The 24522-nt window shown below is 36.8% G+C and overlaps 1 protein-coding gene across 6 annotated transcripts in view; it reads left to right on the top strand.

Annotated features, from left to right (window-relative positions):
• Positions 1–24522, top strand: part of EVI5 (ecotropic viral integration site 5) — a 70778-nt gene that overhangs the window by 42284 nt on the left and 3972 nt on the right. For 5 of the 6 annotated variants that reach the window (XM_066555312.1, XM_066555311.1, XM_066555314.1 and 2 more), the window contains one exon: positions 9594–9689. In XM_066555312.1, coding sequence (XP_066411409.1) covers positions 9594–9689 — 96 coding nt within the window. Of the gene's footprint in view, positions 1–9593; positions 9690–22683; positions 23075–24522 lie in introns of those variants that run through there. The other variant, XM_066555315.1, reaches the window with a different exon arrangement.

The raw sequence follows: 24522 nt of genomic DNA, 5'->3' as shown, positions 1-24522 counted from the left end.
TGCTGAATTCCTGTACAAGCAAAGCCTTAAATCTAACTTGGGCACATACCTGTGAGCTGTTAATAATTCCTTTTGTACAAATACCATGTTAAAGGCAACACTCTATTTTACTCTGACTTCTGTTTTGTTTTTTTCCTTGTAATTGGTACTTCTTACCAATTAAGAGATGGGATTGAAAATATCCTCTGTCCAAAAATAGATGCATACAATTTTGATTCCAGCAACCATTTTTTTTTCTGTGCTTACTCTTCTGCTATGATCAGTATTGAAGGATTTATTGTAAAACTCTTACTCCCTTCATGTAAATCTTGAAACCAGAAATATTTACTGCTACCACATCACTGTAGGATCCCAAGATCCTTTGGCCTCTGTGTTGTTCCTTACACTTTCAGTTCCTTTTGGAACTTTCACCATCCCATGAACTTGCAGCTCCCTTTATGAGAAAACCTGAGATTGCTGTGCTTTATATTTTCTTGGCTTTGGGAAATCATGATGTCTTACTGTAGTCTGACCTTTTCTATAGTGATGTACTGTTGTCCTGTCTGAATTCTGATGCAAAATTTTTCTTGGCTATTTTTACTAAGTTACAATCTAGTTACTCTGGTTTACTTTTTGTTAAACCTGGTGTTGCTATTGTGTTTCTTCCCTCTGAAATCTTTCATTTGAGGTGATGATTTTATTATATGGTTTCAAAGCCACCTTTCCCTATGATTTCTCAACTAGTTTTTCATCTCTTCATACATGGAATGTACAAATAAATTTCACTGAGCTTGCATAAAGAATTTTTGTTATATTTCCTCTAGTGCAGCAGGCACTAGACTTATTGAAAGTTAAAGCAATCATTTCTTTAAATAATATAATGCTTAGATAATGCTGTGATCTGTACATTAGAAATACCTAGATAAGTATGGTAAGCATTGCATATGAATCATTTATCATCTAGTAAGATAACAAGAGAGTAGCTGAGTTAAGGTCAATCTTCTGCTCAAATTGACATTTTAAAAAAAGAGAGGGGAAGTTTAAAGGTTACTTCAAACAATGTGATTTAGTAGGTGAGAGGTGAGTACTCATTTTACATTATTTTTACTTTAGCACAGACTTCAAATGCCATCCTGCTTCCATTATTTGATAGATTCACATCTCTCAAAGTGTAGTCAGTATCTTAGGAAATGGTGAATCCCCTAATGATCAGCTGGGAATTTTTGGATAGCTGTCACACAATTCAAATTGTGTTAATTTTTAGTGTAAGTACATCTGACTTGGTTTTCTGTTGTTTAACTGATCATACCATCCATGCTCCATCATTTTATTGCTCTCTCCTATTCCCATTCCATATTTCTGCTGAACTTAGGGATCCCAGAATTGCATGTGGATTTTTATACCTTGTCATGAGACAGAAAGAACTGCAGGAATGTAATCTATTTTATGACTCCAGCTAATACATCCAAAGATCACACTGTTACTGTTTTGTCATTATATTGCACTCTCTCAGGTTCAGTTGTTTATCCACATCATCTCTCCTTCCTTTTCACAAGTACTACTTTGCACAATGCAGTTTTTAGTAATATTTTTTATTATTCTAGGTTTTTTGTTTCCTTCCAAAGTGCATTTCAAGTCCCAATCTTTATGGTATTCTCAGATTATCACCTGCTAATGATTTCTTGAGTTTGATCTCAGTAAAATTCTTGATTTTCTTCACAAAAGTGAGAATGGCTGGGCTTTCTCTGTATACAGTGTGGAGTATGAAGTAATTTTGTGGCTGAGGTTCATGTTCATTTGATGAGTTTGCACTGTTAGGTTTTTGGTGAACATCTCATCTCAAACTTACACTAGCAGGAAAGATAGTTTTTTCAATTGTGAAATACAGATTTTAGGTGTGAACTTTATAGTATTTAAAACAAATAATTTAAGTTCTGCTAATGTTAATTTATTTATTTTTGACTACTTGAACTGCTTTTATTGAACTGTGGTAGATGTCTGGGTTTTTTTTAAAATCTAAGCAGATATTTTTCACCAGTGTGTTTTGCCAGCAAATATGAAACTTATGATCAAAACTTCCTTTTTGGGTACTCATGCTCAAAAGCCTTTGAAACACCTGCACCAAAAGAAATGTAATAATGGAGTTGGAACTCCTGAATTCCCAAAGCTTGTCAGCCATAAAACATGCAATTGGTAACAGGGTTTAAACAAAAGTGAATTTTAAAGGAAATTGAAAATTTAGATAACTTCTTCATCACTGGAGAAAGAGCTGCCTCCCACTCTCTTCTGTTCAGCTTGTGATCAGGTGACAGCTGTAATTGCTGTCACCTGATGTGGGGAGCAGAGAGGCCCTTTTAATCAGAACTTGCCTTAATGCTTGAAATGCAATATTTATTACCAGAAATACATTTAGCCAGTCTTGGAGAATAGGCACCAGGATTAAAGCACAGATGCACAGTGCATCACAAATAGGTCTGCTTGTCAAGCTGTTTCAAAGCTGATAAAAATGAAGGGAGGAAGTTAACCTACCACATAACCTTCCCTTTTTTTTTTTTTGAGGGGGGTGGTGCTTTTCTAAGAAGTTCGAGGGATTCATTGCCAGGTCCACATGGACCATAGCAACACTTAACTTAAATTGCAAGGTTTTCTTTTAAAAGTTTATGTAGGTGTAGGTGCAAGACAGTGATGTTAAATTTATAATGCAGAGTATCACTACTCCCACATAAGAACTGATCTGACATCACACACACACATGCTAGATTTAAATCACAGTTTCTGGGTCACTCTTAGTTTTGGTTAGTAATAATGACAGGGATGGAGAGTGAACTATCATTCAATAACAGATGTAATTCTGCAACAAGCTGTCAGTTTATTATGTTGTTAAGAAGTTATTTCTTAATATATTCTAAATGTCACCTTGTCTTGTTTGAGCATTCAGTTCATGATGCTGACCTTTTAAACTTTTGTGTAAGTATATTGAAATGCAATCAGTTGCCCAATACATGATGGATATTCTAGGTTTTTCTTTAGACTTTCCATGCAAAAATAGCATGGAATTGAAGTATAACTGAAGTTTAACTTATGTTGCACGTACCTAAGCCCCGGAAGTGACAAAGAAAAACCCTGATGTTACAGCCCTGTTACGTGGAAACAAAGGTTTACTTTGTCAGCACTTGTTTACTCCTCTATCATGTCTTTATTTTTCTCTCACTTGCCAAGTTCAGCTTATGTTTGGGAGGTAAACATAGAATCACAGAATGGCTTGGATTGCAAGCAGTCTTGAAGATCTTTTTCCAGCCTGCCTGCCATGGGCAGGACAGCTTTCCCTAGACCAGGTTGCTTCACCATCTTCACACTAGAGACTTTCTTCCTAATATACAATCTCAATGTACTCACTTTCAGTTTAAAGCCATTCCCTATTGTCCTGTGAGCACATGCCCTTGTCAAAACTTCCTCTGCAGCTCCCTTGTAGCTGCCTTAGGAAAGGGCTCCAAGGTCTCTGAAATGAGCATACATAGTTCCTTCTGGTTGCATATGGGCAGCCCTGCTGGTCCACTGATGTTGTTTTGATTTTTTAAGTTTTTTCTGACAAATAAGTAATTGAAAGAAGAACAGAAAAATTCAGGCAAGGTTAAATCAGTTACAAGCTGCAGTCACTCAGCTGCCTAGGGTGAGGAGCAGTAGGCCAGTGGAAGTGTAGGCAGGTTGAGGAAGCAGAGTGGGGCAGCTGTAGCCTCTCCTTGGCAGCTTAATTCCTGTCCCTCCATTTCTATGCAGGCTGGTGACTGTAGTATCCTCTTAAATTACCCATGGCTGGGTTGAGTTGAGCAATATAGAGCACGCTTGTAATATGAAAAACTAGTTTTACATCTGAGTAATCTTAAAGCAAAAAATATCCATAAGAATGAATTCTTCTTTTGGTTAGGTTGATCTGGACAGACTGTAGCATCACTTCTTCCTGCTGTGTTTCCTGGCAGATTCAGAGAATTTTGTCACATTTACCCTATCTCTAACCCGGTCAAAGCAGCTTTGAGAACAACTGTAAAGGAAATCCATGATTGTGCTACTAATCTCTCCACAGCTTAAACTTTTAGCACTATTTCTTTAGAATGAAGCCTTTTTGTGACCTCTGTTTAATAACTTTTCCAAGTACTGACTGTTCAGTAAAGAAATTGTTTCCATCTTTCAAATTACAGGAAACCCTTTTTTTACTCTTATCAATAGTGGTGTGTGATGTTAGTGATGTGTTTTTTGAAAGTCTAGAATGAGTCACTGTAAAGTCACTGAAAGGACACTAGTTACCACATCTACCCTTCTGAATATACTTAATTTACATTTTTAATGCAGTGTCTTTTGTCTTTTGCTACAAAGTAAGAATTTTAAAGCCTCTCCTGAAAAGAGGCCGAGGCAAGTTGTTACCAAGTAAATATTTCTAAGTCAGAAAAGATCAAGTTAAGGGTGTTAGGGAAACATCCTTTCTTCCAGTCATTTTTGGTAAAGATGTTATCTAAGGAACAGACAGTTGTCTAGTGTGCCTGGAGTTGACTGCCTATGTAAATTTTTTTTTCTGTGATTTTAAGTTCACAGTTATTAAAATGAAAACAACCCTAGATGTTTTCCTATTATTTAAAACAGATTATTTTCTTATTGATGTGTATTTCCTTTCCTATCCAATGTGATAATTGAGTGTTTTAGAAAAGTTGTACTCCTCTTGGGATGAAACACCTGCAACTGGAATTTGATTACACTGATCTTCTGTGTCTTAAACTTTGATTAAGCAGCAAAAGCCGGCTTAAGGCCTCCAGTGTTTTTCAGATGCTTTCTCGTGATTTATTTATTTGTTGTATAAACCCTTTTTTATTATGAGTACTAAACTTGATTTTGGGAGGCCTGAATGGTTTCAGGTATTTTAAATCAGCATTTTTTAAGCAGTCTGTCCCTGCACTCTTGTGTTGCCAGCTATACATCCTGGCCTGATGCTAAATGAATTTGAAAGGTCTCCGTATGTTCAGGAGTTCTCACTAGCATCAGGTGGCTTTTTGAGACTAGCTGTTGCTTCTTGGCAAAATGCTTTTTTCTTAGAAAGCCAGACAAAAGAGCATTTACGTGTGATATGAAAACCATGATTCTCAGCTGATAGTTTTTGGTAGACAGAATTTTTTCTCATTTTAAGGAGAAAATTTTTGGAGTGTAGATTTTTCTTCTCAGGAGCTCTCAGTGTAACTCTTGGTATGCACACAAGTACAGTCACTCTACTACTTCACAGCAGGATGAGAGAGATGAGAGCTTCCAAAACTGTGAAGGGGCCTGAGTTCTGTTTTAGCAGCGGGTTTTTTGATCTATAGAGCTCATTTCCTGCTTGGCTGCCCGTGCTACTCCCACTATATACACTATATACCCCCTGGGGCAGGGGGTTGGACTGTGGATTGGCTGAGTACACTGCTACAAGTGCCTGTCCCTGGGGTGGAGGTGATGGCTGCCACGAGGGTGTTTGTTACCCTGATAAAGATTTCTAACCCTGGTGCTGCTGTTGGAGCTGGTCTGTCAGAAGAGACTAAAAAGGAGCAGTTAAAAATCTTCAAAAGCAGTGAAATCAAGATGATGCATCTTTAATTACAGTGTAACACCAGTTGGCATTGCTGTTCTAAAAATCCTTCTGGGAAGGAGGAGGAGATGGGCACTGCAGTGGTGCCAGTACGCAGACGCAGTACGCCAGGGGTGTGGGTGTAGAGATTCGTTCACATGTGACTGCAGGAGGTTTTAAACAAATTCCTACATTCTAGAATTGACTAGCTTTCATTATTTTGCAATTCTGATAATACGCACACTTTGCTTATTTATATGTTCTCTGATTTTTTCTTGGTATATTAATTTTACATATAAAATTACTATGATTTGTCTAGCAACCAGCTAGTTTTTGTGTTGTGACTTCTCCAAATATCACAGATTTGTTATAACAGTGCTCCCCCTCACCCTCAACCACCAAAAAACCGAGCCAGCAACCCACATCCTATGTGAATAACTAGATTTAAACAATTTAACATGGAGATTACTAATTACTTATGGTATTCTCTTTTAAAAGGTGTGACATTCAGACCTTAAAGACTTCTAAATTGCAAGTGGAGCCTTAACATTCAGTTTTGAACCCTTACTGTTGATTTGAGTACTTTCCTCAGAAGTACAGAGCTGCTCAAGCACAGTAGTCCAAAACTATTCAAGCACAGTATACAAGCAATGCAGAGTTAAATGTCCTTTTCCTGCTAAAGTAAATGCCACAATAGGAAGCATTAAATGAAATTAAGCTGCCTGAAAGCAATGTAACTTTCCTTATGTCAGTGCAACTGTGTAGTAACTGGTAGTATGGCTTCACCTTGACTACTGTGTGCAGTCCTGGGCTCCACTATTTCAGAAGGATGTGAAGGTCCTTGAATATGTCCAGAGGGTAATAAAGCTGGTGAAAGAGCTGAAAAGAAAGTCCTGTGAGGAGTGGCAAAGGATTTTGGGCTCAACTTAGTTCAGAGACAAGGAAGCTGAGGGGTGGTGGTGTCAAGCTCCCTGAATGAAAAACTACTGTTAAAGAATATTACTACCAAATTTAAGTTCCTCACATTCAAATTTACCTTTGATTAATGAATGCTCATCAGAAGGTGGGAATTATTTGCATTAAGTTCAGATTACGTTCTAACATGAAATGTCACTGGAAGGTGAAACAATTTTTGGAAGATCATGGTAATACTTTGTACTTATATAAAAATGTATGTATTGAAGAGAAATACCAGTCTCATTTCACAGTATTAAAGAATATTAGGTAACTTAAAAATCATAATACGGCAGATAAAATTTTGAAGGACTTTTTTGTTCATTAGATAAAAGTAAGCTTTCAGCTGTCAACTTATTACTTATTCGTTAAATTAGATTATTTTGATAGAAATTAAAATATATTTTAATGCTGTGGTGTCTGACTCCTGCATGTTTTCTAGTGGTTTGCTACCACTAGAAAACTATCGTTAAAAGACAATGATCAACTTAGTAGACTATACTTTTCTGTTGGTCAGGGATGAGCAGCAGCTCTAAAGAAGACTGATACCTTGTAGTAATTTTTTTTTCTATGTCATCCTTCCAATTTATCCACTGTAGACAGACTGGTAGCCCACAGAACACGGGATTATTTAATTAGGAAGATGATTTTTTATCAGCAAGTTAAAAGGATCAGCTTATGATCACTTACATTTTGAATGTTGCAAGAGGAAGTTACAGCATGACCTTTTTAGAAGTATGTTTGTAGAAAATGCAGGGTTAGGTTTTTGGGGTTTTTTTTGGTGAATTGCTAGCTCTACAAAATCTGTAGTTCTGAAAGGAAAACTGAAACTTACTTGCCTTTCAGTAATAATGGCCATCTTGCAAGCCAGGCTTATGCCTTTCATTCAGCTCTAACTGACTGTAGCTACAGTCAGCTCTTCCGTGAGCAAATACACACAATTATTCTGTAATATCTGTATTGACTTTACAGTGTTATTCCTAGAATAAAAAGTAACCATAACACCACTTAAGTGTAATGGAAGTGTGGAATTCCCATATGATATGTGCAAACAGCTTTCAGCTGTTTGTGTGCCAAACCCGACCTGCTAAATGTTCCTGCTTCTGCTGTTAGTTTATACAGACTGACCTTGGCAGTGACTGTTTCACAGCCCCTTGTGCACCCAGTTTCTACATAAGCTCAGCTGTTTATTACACTTCTGTTTTAGAAGGGCTATGGCACCTCTCTTCTACTTCTGCTAAAACTATGCTTCACTGTTGCATTTTGATTGGAGAGTGTGTAGTGACATAGTAGAGTCCATAGAGTAAGAGGCTTAAATGGGAAAGTCAAGGTTTCAAACAGAGGGAGAGGACTTAATAATTTCTTCCATATATTCCTGCTACCTCAAGAGATGATCAGGTGTGTGGAATCAGATTGTGTGGAATCTTAGTGTTTGACAGCAAGGAAGATTTTTTCATATGCTGATGTATTTTTAGTTTGCAGGTTATGCTGCTTTTGTTTCATAGGCCAGTAGTCATTCTCGTAGAGAGAGATGATGGGGTTACACTGCATTTGGGGTTTTTTTTATCAATTTAGGACAGGAACTATTGTTAATATTAATGCTACTTTTCTGTACGTGTGTGAATTTGGCTATAGGTTACCTTGGAAATTAGGTTCAGTATGGAAATAGGCATTAAAGATCTTGTTCTTGTTACAGATTGTGGGAATTAATAGTGATTATGACAAAATTATTTTTTGAGTAATTTTGTAATGCATACCTCACTGCAAGAAAAAAAAAGTCTGAAAAAAAGAGGTATTGCTTCAATATTGCCAATACTGACAGTGTTCTAGATTGTTCTCTTCATCCAGCAAAAGGGTTTGGAAGGTACCATGTTATCTCTCCTAGTTTTGTCCTAGGGTTTATATTTCAGAGGGATGTTTTAAAGGACCGTCTCCATTAGAGCTTTTTGTCTTATCCTTTGATGAACAGTTAATACTTTTCATTCTAAAAGGTATTTAACCTCTCTTTGCTAATGACTTTCAATTTGACTGTTGAAGTAAACTGTTTGCTTTCTTCAAATGTAATTAAAACTTCAGCAAAATGAGCTATAGGTAGAAAAACAAGATATTCCCATTATATTTGTGTTTCTGTAATATATTGCTCGTATGTGATTTACAGTCAAGGTAAACGGTTTTATAAAACCAAGATGCTTGCATTCTCTAGAGCTGGTGGCTGCTTCAGAAATTATTTAGCTAGAAAAAGGCAAGAGCAGAGTTGTTCTGCATTTTATTAGTAGGAAGTAGAAGACATGGAGTGCATTCCTCATCAGGGTGATTATTTATCTGAGATCTGACAGGTTTGGTCCAGTCACATCAGGATTCCCTTTAGGGACAAGATGGAAACCAGTGCTGCAGGCATTCAGTGCAAGTCCTGAAATGTAGGAGCTGCATTTGATTGACAAATGAGGGAAACATCATATTAATCTTAATCTATTGTTTCTGTTTTTGTTTTTTACTTGCCAGCTTTTCTGTATGCCTCTTGAAGCATTGGTTTTCGGGGACATTCATTTGTACTCTGGAACTCCTACATGACAAATACCACAATATTTTGGATGTTATAATTCTTCTTACAGGACAAAAGAAGCTTGTCTTATATAGTGTTTCTCAGTGCATGTCCCACAATGCAAGGAAAGAATTGTTTTGTTTAATTGGAGACAGAAGAAAATGTCTTGTTGCTAAATGTCAACTTTAGTGAAATTAAAATACGCTATGTTCCATGTATTGACAGTGTTCTGTGGCAGTGGTTTACTAAAATGCAATCTCATGTGCATAGGATGTGGATTCCACCTGTGAAGCTGTTAATTCTTCCTGCTCCTCCATAGAATCCTGCCTTGTACTATTGAGAGTCAGCTTGGTCTGAGCCACTGTCATGTCTAGATACCTGCTGTAACTTCAACCAAATGAAAGTGCTGGGTGTTATAGCTGGTGGGAATAGCTTCTGTTCCTGACAAAAATATGCAGACAGTTAAAATAAGATTTATAATATAGTAGATCTTTGAATAATTTGAATTATTCCTTTTTTTTTTAACCAAAACAGAAAGAAGAAGGAAAAATTCAAGGGCAGCTTAATAAATCTGATTCTAACCAGTACATCAGAGAACTGAAAGATCAGATAGCTGAGCTGCATCATGAGGTGAGTGATACTATACTACAGTCTCTGATCACTTGTACCATTTGTCCTTTCACCTGTGGCAGGTTTTGCTTATTTAATAGTTATTACATCTTCAGTACCTGTTTTTGCTGAAGTACATTATTTTAAATTAATGCAATAAAACTCTCATACATGAATCTTGCCTTTATCTTGGAATGTAAGAGAACAAAACAGTGATTAGTTTAGTGATTTGACATTAAATGAGATTGGCATTTATGTTCCATCTTGACTTTTTTCCTTAATTTCATGAATTGATCATATTCATGCTGCATTTACTCCATTTGGAACTGCATATATGAAAAAAAGCCCCTTGATGTCTTTATTTGCTACAACTGTTAAGGCCACTATAGTTAGAAACTAAACCTCACTTGTGCAAGTAGAAGAATTCATACCTAAATTTTCTGGTTCTTGCTGTTGCAAGGACGAATTTTATGTGGTAGTATACTGAGATTGCTTAAAAAAAAAAGGATGCTTGCTTAATATCAGTTAACAGATTTTTAACTTTTAAACTGCCAAAACCTTCAATCTATGAAATGTCTGTCTTCAAACTTCCTTGCTCCAATAGTTGTAGTAACTTTCTGTTAGTTAAAAAGATCAGAAGGTCTTGAAACCGAAATGGCTTGTGTAACTCCTGTGCGCACTGGCTCATTTCAGTTCATGCTGCGTTGTGAAGAAATGTCTTTGCCCAATACTCCATCATGTGCAAAATGCCTGCTCATCTTTGCACTAGAGTCTCTTTCTAGCCTTTTCATACCCAGCTCTGAGAATGTTGCTTAAAACCATAGGATTGAAAAGCAATTCAACCTAATTGTTTGTTGCCTTTTTGCTTTTATTAAATAAACATCTTTTCTTTAAGTGTAGATAGTGTTTTCATAACAATCTGAGTAGATCCAAGCTTTTAGGATCAATCCCTTGAGACTTATAACACAGTTGAGGATCTTGGAATGTTGTCTCTGCTATAGATCACTATGCTATAGATATAGGGATAGTCTCTAGGGTCAGCAGTCCAGCACCTTTACTAATCATTAAGCTCACTTAAAAACAGATTTAAAAATCAATAACCTGGCTTTCTCCATTAAAGTACTCTAATTAGTTTTCTTTGTTGCTTGCTTGAAGAATTCCCAGAAAGCCAGATATTTAGTGTATTTTTGCATTAGGACCAAAATAAGGCACTGTACTGACTTTTTCCTCTGCTCACTGTAGGTTTAAAAGGTAAGAAACACTGCTTTGGGGGAAAAGTAGAATTATTCTTGGAAGGCTGTTGCATAATTTTCTCTATACAATCACCTGTTACATGCCTGGCTGAGCAACTGAATTGTCATGAAGGCAGGCAATATTGTACATCTTTAAATGTGTATAAGTTAATGTGAACAGGTTGGGAAGAAGATGAGAGAAGATGTTCATAAGCTCACAGAATAATGATAATTCTAAGTAATACCAGTGATTTCCTGCTTCAGTTCATTCTAGTCAAATCTTAATCAGCATTTCAATTTGGCAGAAAGGCAATGCTGTGAAGAACATGAATTTCAACAATAGCAGATTTTGAGTAATTTCATGTAGAAGAGCACTCATCTTCCCAGATATGTGCTTTGTGGTGGCTAAATTTTTAATTTCCAAGCTAGATAAACGCTATAGGAAGGAAGTCCTTCCAGGATATATAGGAACAGTAAGAAGAAATGGTTTGACTTGATGATTTCACAGATATTTTCTGACTAGTCATTCTATGATTTCATGAAACTCTGTATGTAATAGACATGTGCTACCTTGGCAGCATTCTGCATGCTTTTTACACAGAATATATTCAGGCCTGGAAGTCTTTGTTTACTAATGACTTATTTTTCCCTTTCCCCTTTACTGTTTCCCCCTATTTATTTGTCTAGTTTTTAAATCAAATCTTAAGAGGGAAAGCAGTATTTCCTCAAAAAGCAAAATCTGAAGAAAATGGCAACAGGAAGAGGCAAAAATGTTTGCTCTCAACTGCTAAATGTTAGAAGTATAATTCATTCAATGCTAGTTAAATAAACAACTTCCTTAAATCTGCACTGATGTGTCCTCATGCATACATCCATTAATGGCCATGCTCTTTGTTTTTTGGCTAGCTGCTTTCTGATTCTACTTCTGCAAAAGCTAAAAGAAACGTTACACATTTGCAAATGCATCTTCCTGAAGATAGGGTGATGGTGTATGTGACATGCTGACCACAATCTCCAACTGGTTACCTTGTAAAAGGCACTGGAAAAGGAACAGAGCTCTTGGTGACTGTATGGTTACCTTCTAATACATTGTAATTGTGGAACTTTAAACTGCACATAAATGCAAATGGTAATTAAAGCAAAACTTATAACTGAAGGTAGGGGTGGGACGGATATGTGTGAAACAAGGTGAAATGTCTTGGCATGGCCATCAGTGTTGATTCTGCATATTTAACTTTTTTCCCTCTCCAGCACTGCATTTTTACAGATTTTTACACCAAAAAAGTTGCAGGTTCTCCATCTGAAAGATGGAATAAAATAATGACCAAATTCTTTATTAAATACAAGTAACTGCTAAGTCCATATTCTGGCCTTTGGATAAACACTATTTCGTGCCTTTGGCCAGCAGTATGAATGTAAATGTTTCTGTGTCAGTGGAGCCTGGAGGAGCTAAATACTTTAATTCTATTCTGTGATATCATCCATCAGATGGCAATGATACCAAGTTTTGGCAACAACATGGTCCATCCTAATTGCAGAATTCTTGTGAAAGGTCTCCTGTTCCATCAGTGTTTGCAAGCCAGGCTAGTAGCCAGGCACAGGGAAATCTGGAATATCAGTGAGGAACACCAATAAGGACAGCAGAGAGTCACTATTACTGAGCAGTGTCTAAAGGTGAATTCTTCACTAAAAGATGGGTTGGGAGTGGGAGTTTGCTATGGTACAGGTGCATCAAGCTGCTGCTGTACTACCTCTCAACTTTCAGGGTGAGAAAAGTTTGGCCCTTAGTATTCAGATATTTCTCTCACTCATCCCAGTGTGATCACCTAAATCAGCTATGTGTTGGAACTCTGCATGTTGTATCAAATGATTAATCAAGGGATTCAGATTACAAAGTGCAATTGCTTGGAAGTTTTTGTAAGTATAAACAAAACTTCTGAAAAATCGAATTAATTTTGGTCACCTTTCCTGAGCTCAAAGTTTTGCATGCTTCTGAAGAATAATGCAGCTTGCAGCCAAAAGGATAAATTTCAGCTGCTTTTACCACTCACCTAGGAATAGTAATGCTACAGTCGTCTTCAAATAATATTATAAGACGACTTATTTGCAGTAAATTCAAGTTGTGTTCCTGTTTCTGAATAAAACTACACGTACTGGAAATTGGTAGTATGGCACCCAAACCTGAACCCATGAGCCACACTGGTATTAAATGTACGAGGTAATTAAATAGAAAGAGATGCCTTTTTTCTTACCGTAAAATTACTGTAAATTTAACACTGTAAATTCACTGTCATTTCAAACACTGTAAAATTACTATAAATGGAATTATTGGATTTTTGTCTTGTTCTAACAAGCTGCCTGCCTGATTCCTTTTTTACCAAACCAGAGGATTTCTGTAGCATGGTAATCTGAGTTGAATATTAACTACTTCAGAGTAAGTATGAACACTTGAGAACAGACAAAATTTGGAGCTTTGAGAACATTATAACCAGAAGTTGTCAACTTCTGCTCTACTAGGCTCTAGATTTCTGTAAACTTCTGCTTTACTGATGAGCACTGCAGTGTTAAGTTAATGGTTGGACTCTGTAGAGGCCTTTTCCAACCTTTACAATTCTATGGTTCTATGCACATTGTCTTAAATCTGTTTACATGCACCTCTTTCTTTGCACTGATTTGAACAACCAAATATGGGTTAGGATATAAATGTTAAGTATAATTTGTAATGTTATGTAAAATAGTGCATTAATTCTTAAATTCCTCAGTGCAACCATAACTCCACTCAGAAATCAAGTACATGTAGATCAATTATTACTTACTTGCATTTTGAATTAGTAAACATACCTGGTGTTATACTCATTCCCTAGAAAGTTACTGACAGCTATCCTGTAATCTCTTACACAACCTATCATTATTCAAAGAACAGCTGATGCATACTGAAAGGACACTCAGATTGAAGTGTTTCTAGTTAGCCAGTAGCTAATCCTGTGATCAGTCATGTATGTTAAGTGCTGTACTTCCTTTCCTCCTTATTGGCTAATTTTGTGATTTATTTGGCACCAAGTTGTTAGGTGGTTGTGACTTACGACTTTATTGTTGAAGGCTGAAACTATTGTGAAAATCTGAAATGATCAAGGATCATCACAAACATGATATCATGATGTAAACTTCTTTGAGAGCTTTCAATATGTACTGGCCCTAGACACTCTGCCTTCTCAGAATCTTGTGTTCAGTTGCCATTTGTTCTTTTCATTAACTGAAGGCTTTCTGCCTAGCATTTTCTTTCTTTTTTCTTTTCCCTCCCATTCTTAAAGCTATCTCTGCAACATTCTTGACTTCTAGCTTAGTGGGATTTTAACTTAAAATGCTTTCTCAATGTGCAGCTCTTGCAGGCTGCAGCTTCTGTCAAGCAGCTTTTGTTACTTTTGTCAGTAAGTACAGAAGCTTGGCTGCCCTATGTATGGTACAGGAGAAATAAGGTGTAGTGATCAGTCTGTTCTGTCACTTGACCTCCCAGTTCTTGTGCTTTAACTGATGTAACATAAATGGCCTGAGCACACAGACCCTTTAAGGTTGTCCTGTGCTTAGATACTTGCAGGCTGCACCAGGAATGCTAACATTTCACAGAAGTTGCCTTTGATTGGATACAGAAATGTTATGTGAAAGCAACTTCTGTGAAACATTTTTACTGTTCAAGAGAATAGATCACTAAGTAGGTAGTACTGAAGTAAAGCTGTTAAGCTATATGGAAATGAATACATTGGAAGTTTGGCCTGTTACAAGTTTCCATTAAGTAAATTTGAATGCTTAAGAAAAACTATGATTATTGAAAAAGCTGTTACTCTTTTAAATGCAAATCATATTCTGGAGAAACAAGGAAGAAGTTGTTTGTAGTTTCCCACCTTTTCCTTTTAATTCAAACTGAATGGAATTAAATGATTTATAAACTGCTGAAGTTCTGCATTTCATGCACTACCTCTCTGTATGTGCAGTCACTTTATATATATTACCCAGCAGCTGCTTCTGCTTCCTGTTGGATGTTGCAAGGCTTGTATGTGTTACCTAGATTACAGGGGTGGTACAAAAGATTAGAATTGATGTGCTTACCCACAAATTACACTGGCAGACCGCAAGACACCTTTGGAGACAAAAGCAAGTGGTTTCCAGTCTTTCAGACTTTGTGATTTAGGACTGAAGTGCTTAAGTTTAAGTTGTTTCACATGAAATTTTACAAAGTTTGCCTTTGTCACACTGTTAGGTGATTTTTGTCACTCTTGGAATCCTATAATGTGTTTGTTTTGCTGTAAAATCTCAGGGTTTTGTCTTTATGTACTATAGTATTTCAAAAGTAGATTTGGTTTAATCTTATGACAGCTGTCATATTAAAAGCTGAATTGTGTCTAACATGTTGCTTGTACAAAAGCAAGCAGCCTCTACAGTTTGGGATTGTGGATGTGTATTGGCAGTCTGTTAGAGGACAGCTTTATGAAAGCAACAGCAACATACAGAACATATATAGTGCTTCCTTTACTTAAGACATTTTTTTCCTCAGAAAGTAGGAATATGGATGTTGAAGATAGCCCATTTTTCATTTTTACTATGACATCTGTGCTTCTGCACGGACTGTTCCACCCACTATTAATCTAGAGATGATTGCTGGAGTTTAGGAAGAATATTGTGAAAATACCACTACATGTTTTGTCTTTTTTTTTTGTGCTTGCATCTGCTATTGACCAATGTCAGAGGGAGAATATAGCTTCTAGCTGGTTCTTTCTAGTGAGATGTCCTCTTGACAAATAATTAGTTGCAATATTTTGAGAAGAAGCAAATCTTACGCAGGTGTTCAATATTTGAATGAAAACCAAAATTCTGGTGTTAGTGTGATACACTGGTCCAACATTTAGAAAATGCAACTTGTCCAGCATGGACAAGTTAACGGTGTCTCAGCACGGCTGATGGAAAAGAACAACATGACAAATAACTGGAGCGTTACTATTCTGCCAAAATAATTTTCAGGCATTTAGAAGACTTTATAATAGTCCCTTTAAGTGAAATTCCCATTTCAGTATCTGAAAACTTGATGGCTCTTTGAAGAAGTAGTGAGCACTAGTTTACTAATCTTCCATTTGCACATAGGTATAGTTTATCTAGGAATGGATCTGGTATTATGTCTTAAGAACCTAATGCAGTCAGTAAGATTCTGATATAGGTGTTATCTCTTGGTCTGATCGTGCTCCTGGTGAGCTAACATTTTAAGATTGGCTTAATGAAAAGAGATATAAAAATTGGAGATTAAATACTATGCTTTTAAAAGATTTTGCTTGTGTAAATAAAATTCAAGACACTTTAAGTAATGACTTTGAGGATAAATAATGTATAAATTGTGACCAACAAAGTAATTGGTTATATGGCTGAATTAAAGATACATCTTGCAAGTTGCATTAGGTTTCTAGGCTTTCACTACTGAAACTAAAATGGAGATGGGAAACTCAACTTGTAGCCCATCAGTGCGAAGGATTAAAAAAAATTCACCTATATGGACAACCTATTAATACCTAAATAAAATTCAATGCACTATAGTACACAGAATGAAATATTAAACCACATCAACAGTTGCTTTAGTCTTAAATGCCATAAACTTATATGGTAGGTAAACTGTGTTTTAAAGCTTTTCCTCCTTGTATTTTTTATTGTTAGCTAATAATCTTAAATCAGTTAGTGGTTCTGGGCCCCAGCACTGATGAATCCAGGTTGTCCCCTGAAGAGATGAGGGTATGTCTTTACAAGCAGTAAAATGATGATTTCTGCATTGGCTATAGCTGAGAACAAAATGATGATACTGCTTGTGGCCCATTGGAGTAGCACAAGATGGCCACTTCTAGCAGATTCCTAGCTCCTATCTCTCTTGTAATAATTGCATCTGGGCTTGATGATGGAATACCAGTGGAAGCAATATTCCTTTCATCTGTTAATTTTATTATTAGGCTTCCATTGAGTCAAATTCAATGCTTACTAAATCAAATGTTTTCTTATCTGATGCACCACTAGACTACATTCAGAAGCAGAGCAAATAACTTGGAGTAAGTAACATAGCTTTGCATAGTGGAGATGAGGAGTGACTGGGGAAGGTGAATTCTAGTTGAAGTTCAACCTACCAGAAATGTTTTCAATTTCTCTGAGGACATACTTAGAGAGTGATGGATAGCAGCGGCTCAGATCATATGCGCAAATGAGAATGAAAGAAGATCAAATTTATCACCATTTAAGTACCTGAGGAAGAGAAATAGGTAACATTTCTTTTATCAGAACTAAGGCAAAACCAGCAAGGCCCAAAATGTCTCCTCCTCTTTCTGTAATATATGCAATTAGATATAGTGTTCTTTCACTCAGTCTCTTGCCAAGTTATTTCTCCCCCCTCCATTTCTTCTGGAAGAAGTGTACTATTCCTTTTTCATGTAGTGCAAGCATGACTACATTTGTCTCTTGGAAACTGTCATTTTACTTGCACACTTCGATAAAACCAGCTAAGATTTGTGGGATTCATTCCAGTCAATTTTTACTTCAGCCAATTGTTTTCCCTTCATAGTTCTCAGTAATGCTGGTTGAAAGTCCTGTATTAACTCTTGTAAAGCACTTGTTTCTCAATCCAGACTAGAGTCACATTAACATCTTCTAATAGATTTTTTACTAGACAAGTGCTTTCAAAATATGTGACTCTTTATAAATGTTTTCTTACTTGATAAGAAATGTTGTCCCTGAAAGGAAATATGTTAGCCCTCAGATTTACAAAGTAAGCATTTCAGCTTGTGGTGGAAGTTTATAGCACAATAAATCATGTGCTTTTCTTTTACCATATCTTGCAAGAACAGTTGGACAAGAGATGATCAGATTTTTCCCTCCCCACAAATAAAGCTCTTGCAAGGACAGCTAAAAAATGTAGTTTCTTTACTAGTATGCGTCAAAGTTACAGAATGTCTGTGCTGGCAGAGTCTGATTTAAGTGGTTGTGGTCAGTCTGAGGAACCTGTGATGTGATAAGATAGCGTTTGTGAGGTCATGTGGTTTGCAAACACCCAATCTAATGTAGCAGCTTTGTCTACACAGGATAGTTAAATATATACTCTATACTTTAGAAAAGTGAATTGCTTTATTCCTTTAACTCGGTTTGTCCTTATAAGTGTTAGGGGTGTTATACTGGCTTGAAAATACCCAGATTATTACTGAAAGACTGAACTGATTGGGAGATTTAATTGTTCAGTAGCTTTCTCCAATTTAATTGCCCTTAATAAAGAAACTCCCTTTAGAAACTATCTCACTAAACAAGCAATCAACAGGCAGATGGAGCATGCAATGGAATCCCTGTATATTTTATAACCATCATTTTTTAAATCCAATTAACTTTGAGTGGTCACAGTGTAATTAACACAGGCATGTTACACTTGCCCTAAATGACAGTCTTGATTCCATAATGATGGTACTTCATTCCATGAATCGTCATCTTTGTCAGATAAAGTTGATTCCTCTCCCTTCCCCCTGGTAACACCATCAACAAAATATTTTCCATCCCTCGTGAGAGGGAAGAAAACCTCTAAATGTGATCAATATAACCAGGACAGTGGTGTAGTCTTCCTTAAACGGAACAGGTATGACTTTGTTTACTTGGATGAGGGCAATGGTTTTTGGTATGAATCTTAACTGTTTCACTGCCACTAGTGACAGATTGAATTCAGTGCTAAAAAAAATGAAGATTGATGATTGCTGTTTTTATAAACATTTTCCCCCTTCTTTGTGCTGACTGTATCCTACACATCACAGCTCTAGATCTGTCTTGCTGAGCAGTGTGATAGTTCTTGATTGCAGCATTAGAGATAAATATAGCTAGCTATAATTAATTCCACTGTGTCCTTTAAACTTTGTATGGATTGCCAAAGCAAGTAAACTGATTAGAGGTGAAATTATTTCTCTATCATGGCATTATAATGTTCTTGATTGTTGAAGCTGTGTGACCTGTCTGCTTTACTGATTAGAGCTATGTCAGGGTCTGTCATGTTTTTCTGCCTATAAATAAAATTTTGGGGATTAAAAAATGGAGGAATTTATGGTCTATTGGTTTATCTGAGTAGTTGTTCCTTGCAAAAACTGTGGATTAGCACCCATACACAGGTGCCAGCTTTGGGAGAAAACAAGCTCAGCAGAAGATTACTATATATTAGTTTGTTATAGGTCTCTGTAAGCTTATCTGAATATAAGCAGGCAAACAGTGGAAGTGTGGTGGAAACACCTTCTAAAATTCTTTTATCAATTTGAGTGCCAGTCAGCACAGATGAAAGTAGCTTCTGCAATCAAGGGCAGAAATGTTACTTAGTCCATTTAAAAATGCTGAGTTTAAGTCCTGCTTTTAAATGACAGAGTAAAAGTGTGAAATGCTCATTTCCTGTAACTGTTGCCTGTAATTGGGTGCATTTTCAGTCTCTATCAGCCAGTACATTCTAGTTAATACTTGTGGTTTCAGTGACATTTATATTTATAGATGCATAAGGTAGGGAGGAATATTGAGATTTAGGTGTTTTCTTGAATATAGTAATTGCAGTACATGAAGTGTGATTGCACTGCTGTTTTAAAATATTTTTGTTGCTGTGTCCTCCCACCAAACAAACACTTCCATTACAGCTTCTTGTAGAAAGAGTTTCTGGGAACTTTCTATAAATAACTAGCTAGGAGGTAGAAGGAAAATTCCTAGGCCTGTCATCCTGGACCTTCCTTTGGAATTGCGCACAGTCTCACTACAACAAACCTGTCAGCTCTTAGAAAAATTCCCTCAAGAAAAATAAAAGCTGACACAGTTACTAAATACCGACTTCTTTTCAAAACAGCATTTAAGTTGGGTATTCCTCAGTGCTGTTGCTCTTTCAATTGTATATTTGATACCTAACTTCAAAGTTAAACTTGATTAGACTGCACTAGATCAAAACCAGATGCTTAACCATATAGTGCAGTGATCAAAAAGTCATGACCTCCCATTGATTGCTTTATTGGTTTCCTGTTCTGATTCACTGGAAACCTTCTGGTCTGAACGCTTGTTGCTGGTTTTAATCTTTGTCACGTTTACAGTGCAGCAGACTTGTCTATGGTAAAACTGATCTACAACATACATTTAATTTAACATCATATTTCATTTTAGCTCGAGTACTCTCACAATGATGATGTTGAAAAAACCCACTTTTTATAAAAAACTTGAGTCAAGAAATTTAAGAGTACATTCAGAGCAGTATGAAATAAACATGTAGACAACTGGAGGTGAGCTTCAGTAGACTTTATTCTGTAGATTTATTTACGCTTCCTGACAGTTATAGGGGTTTTGTAATACATTTTGTATTACTCTTAGACTGATTATGACTTATGAAAGCTGGCAGTTTAAAACAGAAGCCAAATATTTAAATGCTGATTAAAAAAAAATCCTAAAGCCTGAAATTACTCAGTCTTGGAAATTCTCTGCTGCTCTTTTGCTTTTCACTTACAACACACTTATCTCTTCTTAGTGGTATGGTCAGCAAAGTTCATTTGAGATAAATATTTCAGGTTGTACAGCAATATGTTGGTCATCCTTTTAAAAGTATGAGTTTCAAAACCAAAGGTAATAGTTTCCTTAAACAGGAGACTTCAGTAATTAATCATATGCACAATCTTGGTTTCCAAGGAGCTAATGATGAGTGGGGCAGATTCAATTTATGCTGTAGTACCTCATGACTGTTGCTTTTAAGCCTACTATAGGTGGTAAAAGGAAAAAAAAAGTCAGTCCAGAGGGTTTTTTAACTTTTAAGAATAGCAGCCATGCTGGCACAGCCAGAAGAAGGAGCCTAGGTTGATTCAGGTATTTAAGACTGCCATTCACCACTGCTCTGGCTTGGGCCCACAGTAGGATTATCCAGCCTGGAGTTTACTGCTTGCTCTGATTTCCCATGAGCTACTCTTGCCAGTTTCAATTTTTTTTTTGCTGCAATTGTTTGAAGAAATGAGAAGTAGATAAATGATGCTGCAGCTATATTAGATTGAATCAGTTTATAAACTCCAAAAATCACAGAATTAACTAGGTTGAAAAAGACCTTTGAGATCACTGGGTCCAATCTATGACCTAACACCACCTTATCACACCTATAACACCACCACTAGACCATGGTACTAACTGCTGCATCCAGTCTTAAACCCCTCCAGGGACAGAGACTCTGCCACCTCCCTGGGCAGCCCATTCCAATCCCCACACACTCTTTCTGAGGGAAATGTTTTTCCTAATGTCCAGCCTAAACTTCCCCTGGCACAGCTTACGACTTGGTCCTCTTGTGCTGTTGCTGGTTGCCTGGAGAAGACCCCTGTCTTGCTATAAGCTCCTTTCAGGGAGTTGTAGAGAGTGATAAGCCTCCTCCTGTCCAGGCTGAACAACCCCAGTGCCTATAGCTGCTCCTCACAAGACTTGTGTTCTAGGCCTTTCACCAGGCTTGTTGCCCCTCTCTGGATGTGTCTGAGCATCTAAACATCCCTCCTAAATTAAGGAGCCCAGGTCTGAAAACAGCACTTGAAGTGCAGCCTAACTAGTGCTGAGTACAGGGGAAGAATGGCTGCTGCATTCTAATACCTGCTGGATGGAATATTTGTCTGGACTGATACTTGTCATTAATGGCAACATATTTCCTACTAATTCCGTTGGAGATGCTTCACTTACTTGATTTGCTGTGATAAGCATTTTTCCAAAAGAAGTTAGTGGGAGTTTTTTAAATGAGGTGATAGTGTACTACTCTGTGCCTTAAACTGGACTCATCTTGTTACAGTAGGAGAGTCATCACTAAGGAGCAGTCAGCTGTTAAGTAGGATAAGGGATCCCATTAGATGTTGTGGACAGTCTCAGGAATTTTTAAGAATTACAATTAATTTGCTTTTTTCATGTTAAATGTGATTATAATTTAATAGATCATAACTGATTTTTTAATTGACTTGTAATTTTCTAAATCTCTATTTTCATGGTGCCAAGTTGACAATATTTTTCTGAATTATAGGAAAGGTATTTGAAAATCCTTATGACTTGTTTCTTCAGCTAAATGTGGTTAGATCATATTTTCAGCAGCATTCTAGTTTTCTTTTGAATCATATTTGGGTTTTAAGTAGGAAATCTTATGAAGACTTTCAAATGTTACTAAGGTTAGAACACATAAAGAGGGAACTCTGATTTTTAGTTTCCTCTTCTTACAAGTAAAAGCACTGAGAATTCAGGATCTTTATTCTTTAAATAAACATTTAAATTTCTGTACTGCCTTCTGCCAAAACCATTTTTATTCACCCAACACAATGGTCACATTTCCATCTCACTTGTGTATTTCTTGGTTATGTTACTGTGCCTAGATTTAATACTTATTGGCAAGCTTTGTTAAAACCTGTCTTTACTACTTTGGAATTGAGTAAATTTCAGGAATTAATTACTGATTGAAACCTTTTAAAGGGAGCAGACAGTAGCGTTTTAGTTCCACTTTTCACCACTGAACTCCTAGCTTAAAACCTCACGGGTTACAACATAAAAATGTCTCCCAGAGCTTAAGTCAAACTGTTTCACAAAGTCCTTGAAAGTTTAGCCTATGTTCCCTACTCAAAAAACCCAGAGGGACTTAGAAATATAACTTGCTTGCAACTATCACCCTTCAAACTTGATTCTATGATTTAATATGGAACACCTTTTGAATTGTTTAAAACTTCTAAATTTCTCTTTACTGTTTCTCCTTCATGCCTGGCTTGATGAGGCAGTCAGCATCAGGTAAGAAAGTTTATTTTAAGGTTCAAGGATCTGATTGTTAGCCTTTTTTCAGCTCTTCTATATTTGTGGAAGTACACTGTTACCTCTTAAGAGTATGTACAGTTTTTTCATACGCAGACCAGTAGACATAACAGTTTGTCTTTAAAATGCTGAATTCTTTAGACACAAGAAAATATATAAATGTGCACGTTATTAAGATTTTGTTGTTGATTCAGCTGGCTTTTGAAGGAATAATGATGACATATATTTTGATCACATAATGTTATTAACCCTTTGAAATGTCCTAAAGACCATGTAAATGTGTTGTAGTAAAAACTAACTGGGTTGAAGTTGCAGTCATCTAGACAACATGACCTGGATTTGAGAATTAAAAGCAAAACACATGGGGGTTTACCAGACATGGTTTTTTATTGGTTGTGTTTTTGGTTTTTTTTTTTTTTTCTTTAGAGATCAGATTTGAGATTCTTGCAAACTGAAGCAGTAAGAAACAGGTTCCTTTAAATGTTACTTGTTGGAGTGACAGAGATCAAGTTCCCTTCACATGAAGGAAGGCCAGACCCAAAACTGAAAGCCTTTAACCGATATCGACTGTATAAAAGAGAAGAGAAACTAAGAGACCCTGGGGTGCAAGTCTGTACTTTGCTCAACATGGCTGTAGTTCCTTCAGGGATAAGGATAGAGTAGAACTAGGGTATGGGGGGAGTGTTTGGGTTGGGTCCACACATCCTGCATTCCAAGCTCGTAGTTGGATTTCCCATTGTCTCAATATGCTTGGCTAGATGAATGGCAAGATCGTGGCCTAATGCTTTAGTTCCTACCTTAAGCTCTTTTCCCATGTTCAAATAAGACACTGACAACAAGAATCTCAAGTCTGTCTTAAAAAGCTGACAAATTAATTTCAGTGTGAATAAGGTGGTTGTTCACCTATCGCAAAATCTAAGCCATGCCTACACAATGGCAAACATAGAATTGGTAGTTACAAATCAGGAAAGATGTTTTCAGTTGGTATTGAGTCCTCTGACACTGGCTTAGCACGCAGCACCAGCCAAACCAGACAAGGCAATATTGGGCATTATAGGAAGTATATTAAAAACCAAATAAAGGGTGTTCTATTGCCACTTGGTATCTAGATGGATGTAGGGAATTTAAAGAAGGTCTGTAGGAAAGTTAAAGGGAACTGAATGATGGTTGTCTTGGTTAACACCTGTTTATGAGAGGCTAAAATGGATTGGAAGTCATTTGCTCTAGAGAGAAAACCAAAGAAGGTACTATGATTAAAGTTTCAGAATAATGACCACAGAACTGCTTTTCACCACTTGTTCCTGCATTATTAGAATCTGGGGGCACTTACTAAAACAAGTAGATTAATTTAAAACAAATAAAGGAATTTCTGGAATTTGCTGCCACAGGAGATGTGGAGGTAGACAGCAAATTTATGATGAGTCAGGGACAGCTGATCTATAAACGTATGCCGAAGCAGCTAGAAAAGGATTTCACTCCTATTTGCTACACCAGCTTCTGGCCAAGTGAATGGAGGCTTGGTAATGTGAACGTCCTGTTGTCACTGTTGGAGACACCATATTAGGCTGAGGGACCATTGCCCTGAGCCAATAGTACAGTCAAGTTCCTCCCTTGAAAAAAGATACTGCTTTTTCTTTTAGAAGTGTAGAGCCTCACTTGCTAGACTGTAAAATTATATGAGAGTACAAAACTTAATTTTAGGAAACTTCAATTGTAGCTTTATGCTGCATTATCCACCTGTATTTAATTGCATTGGAGTGCGGGCTGTCTGCAAGTTGTTTCAAATACTCTGAGAAGCCATTCAAAGC

Source organism: Molothrus aeneus, chromosome 9 (assembly GCF_037042795.1).
Source record: "Molothrus aeneus isolate 106 chromosome 9, BPBGC_Maene_1.0, whole genome shotgun sequence".
NCBI lineage: Eukaryota > Metazoa > Chordata > Aves > Passeriformes > Icteridae > Molothrus > Molothrus aeneus.
The sequence above is the reverse complement of the archived record's forward strand: the minus strand, read 5'-3'. Positions and strand labels throughout refer to the sequence as shown.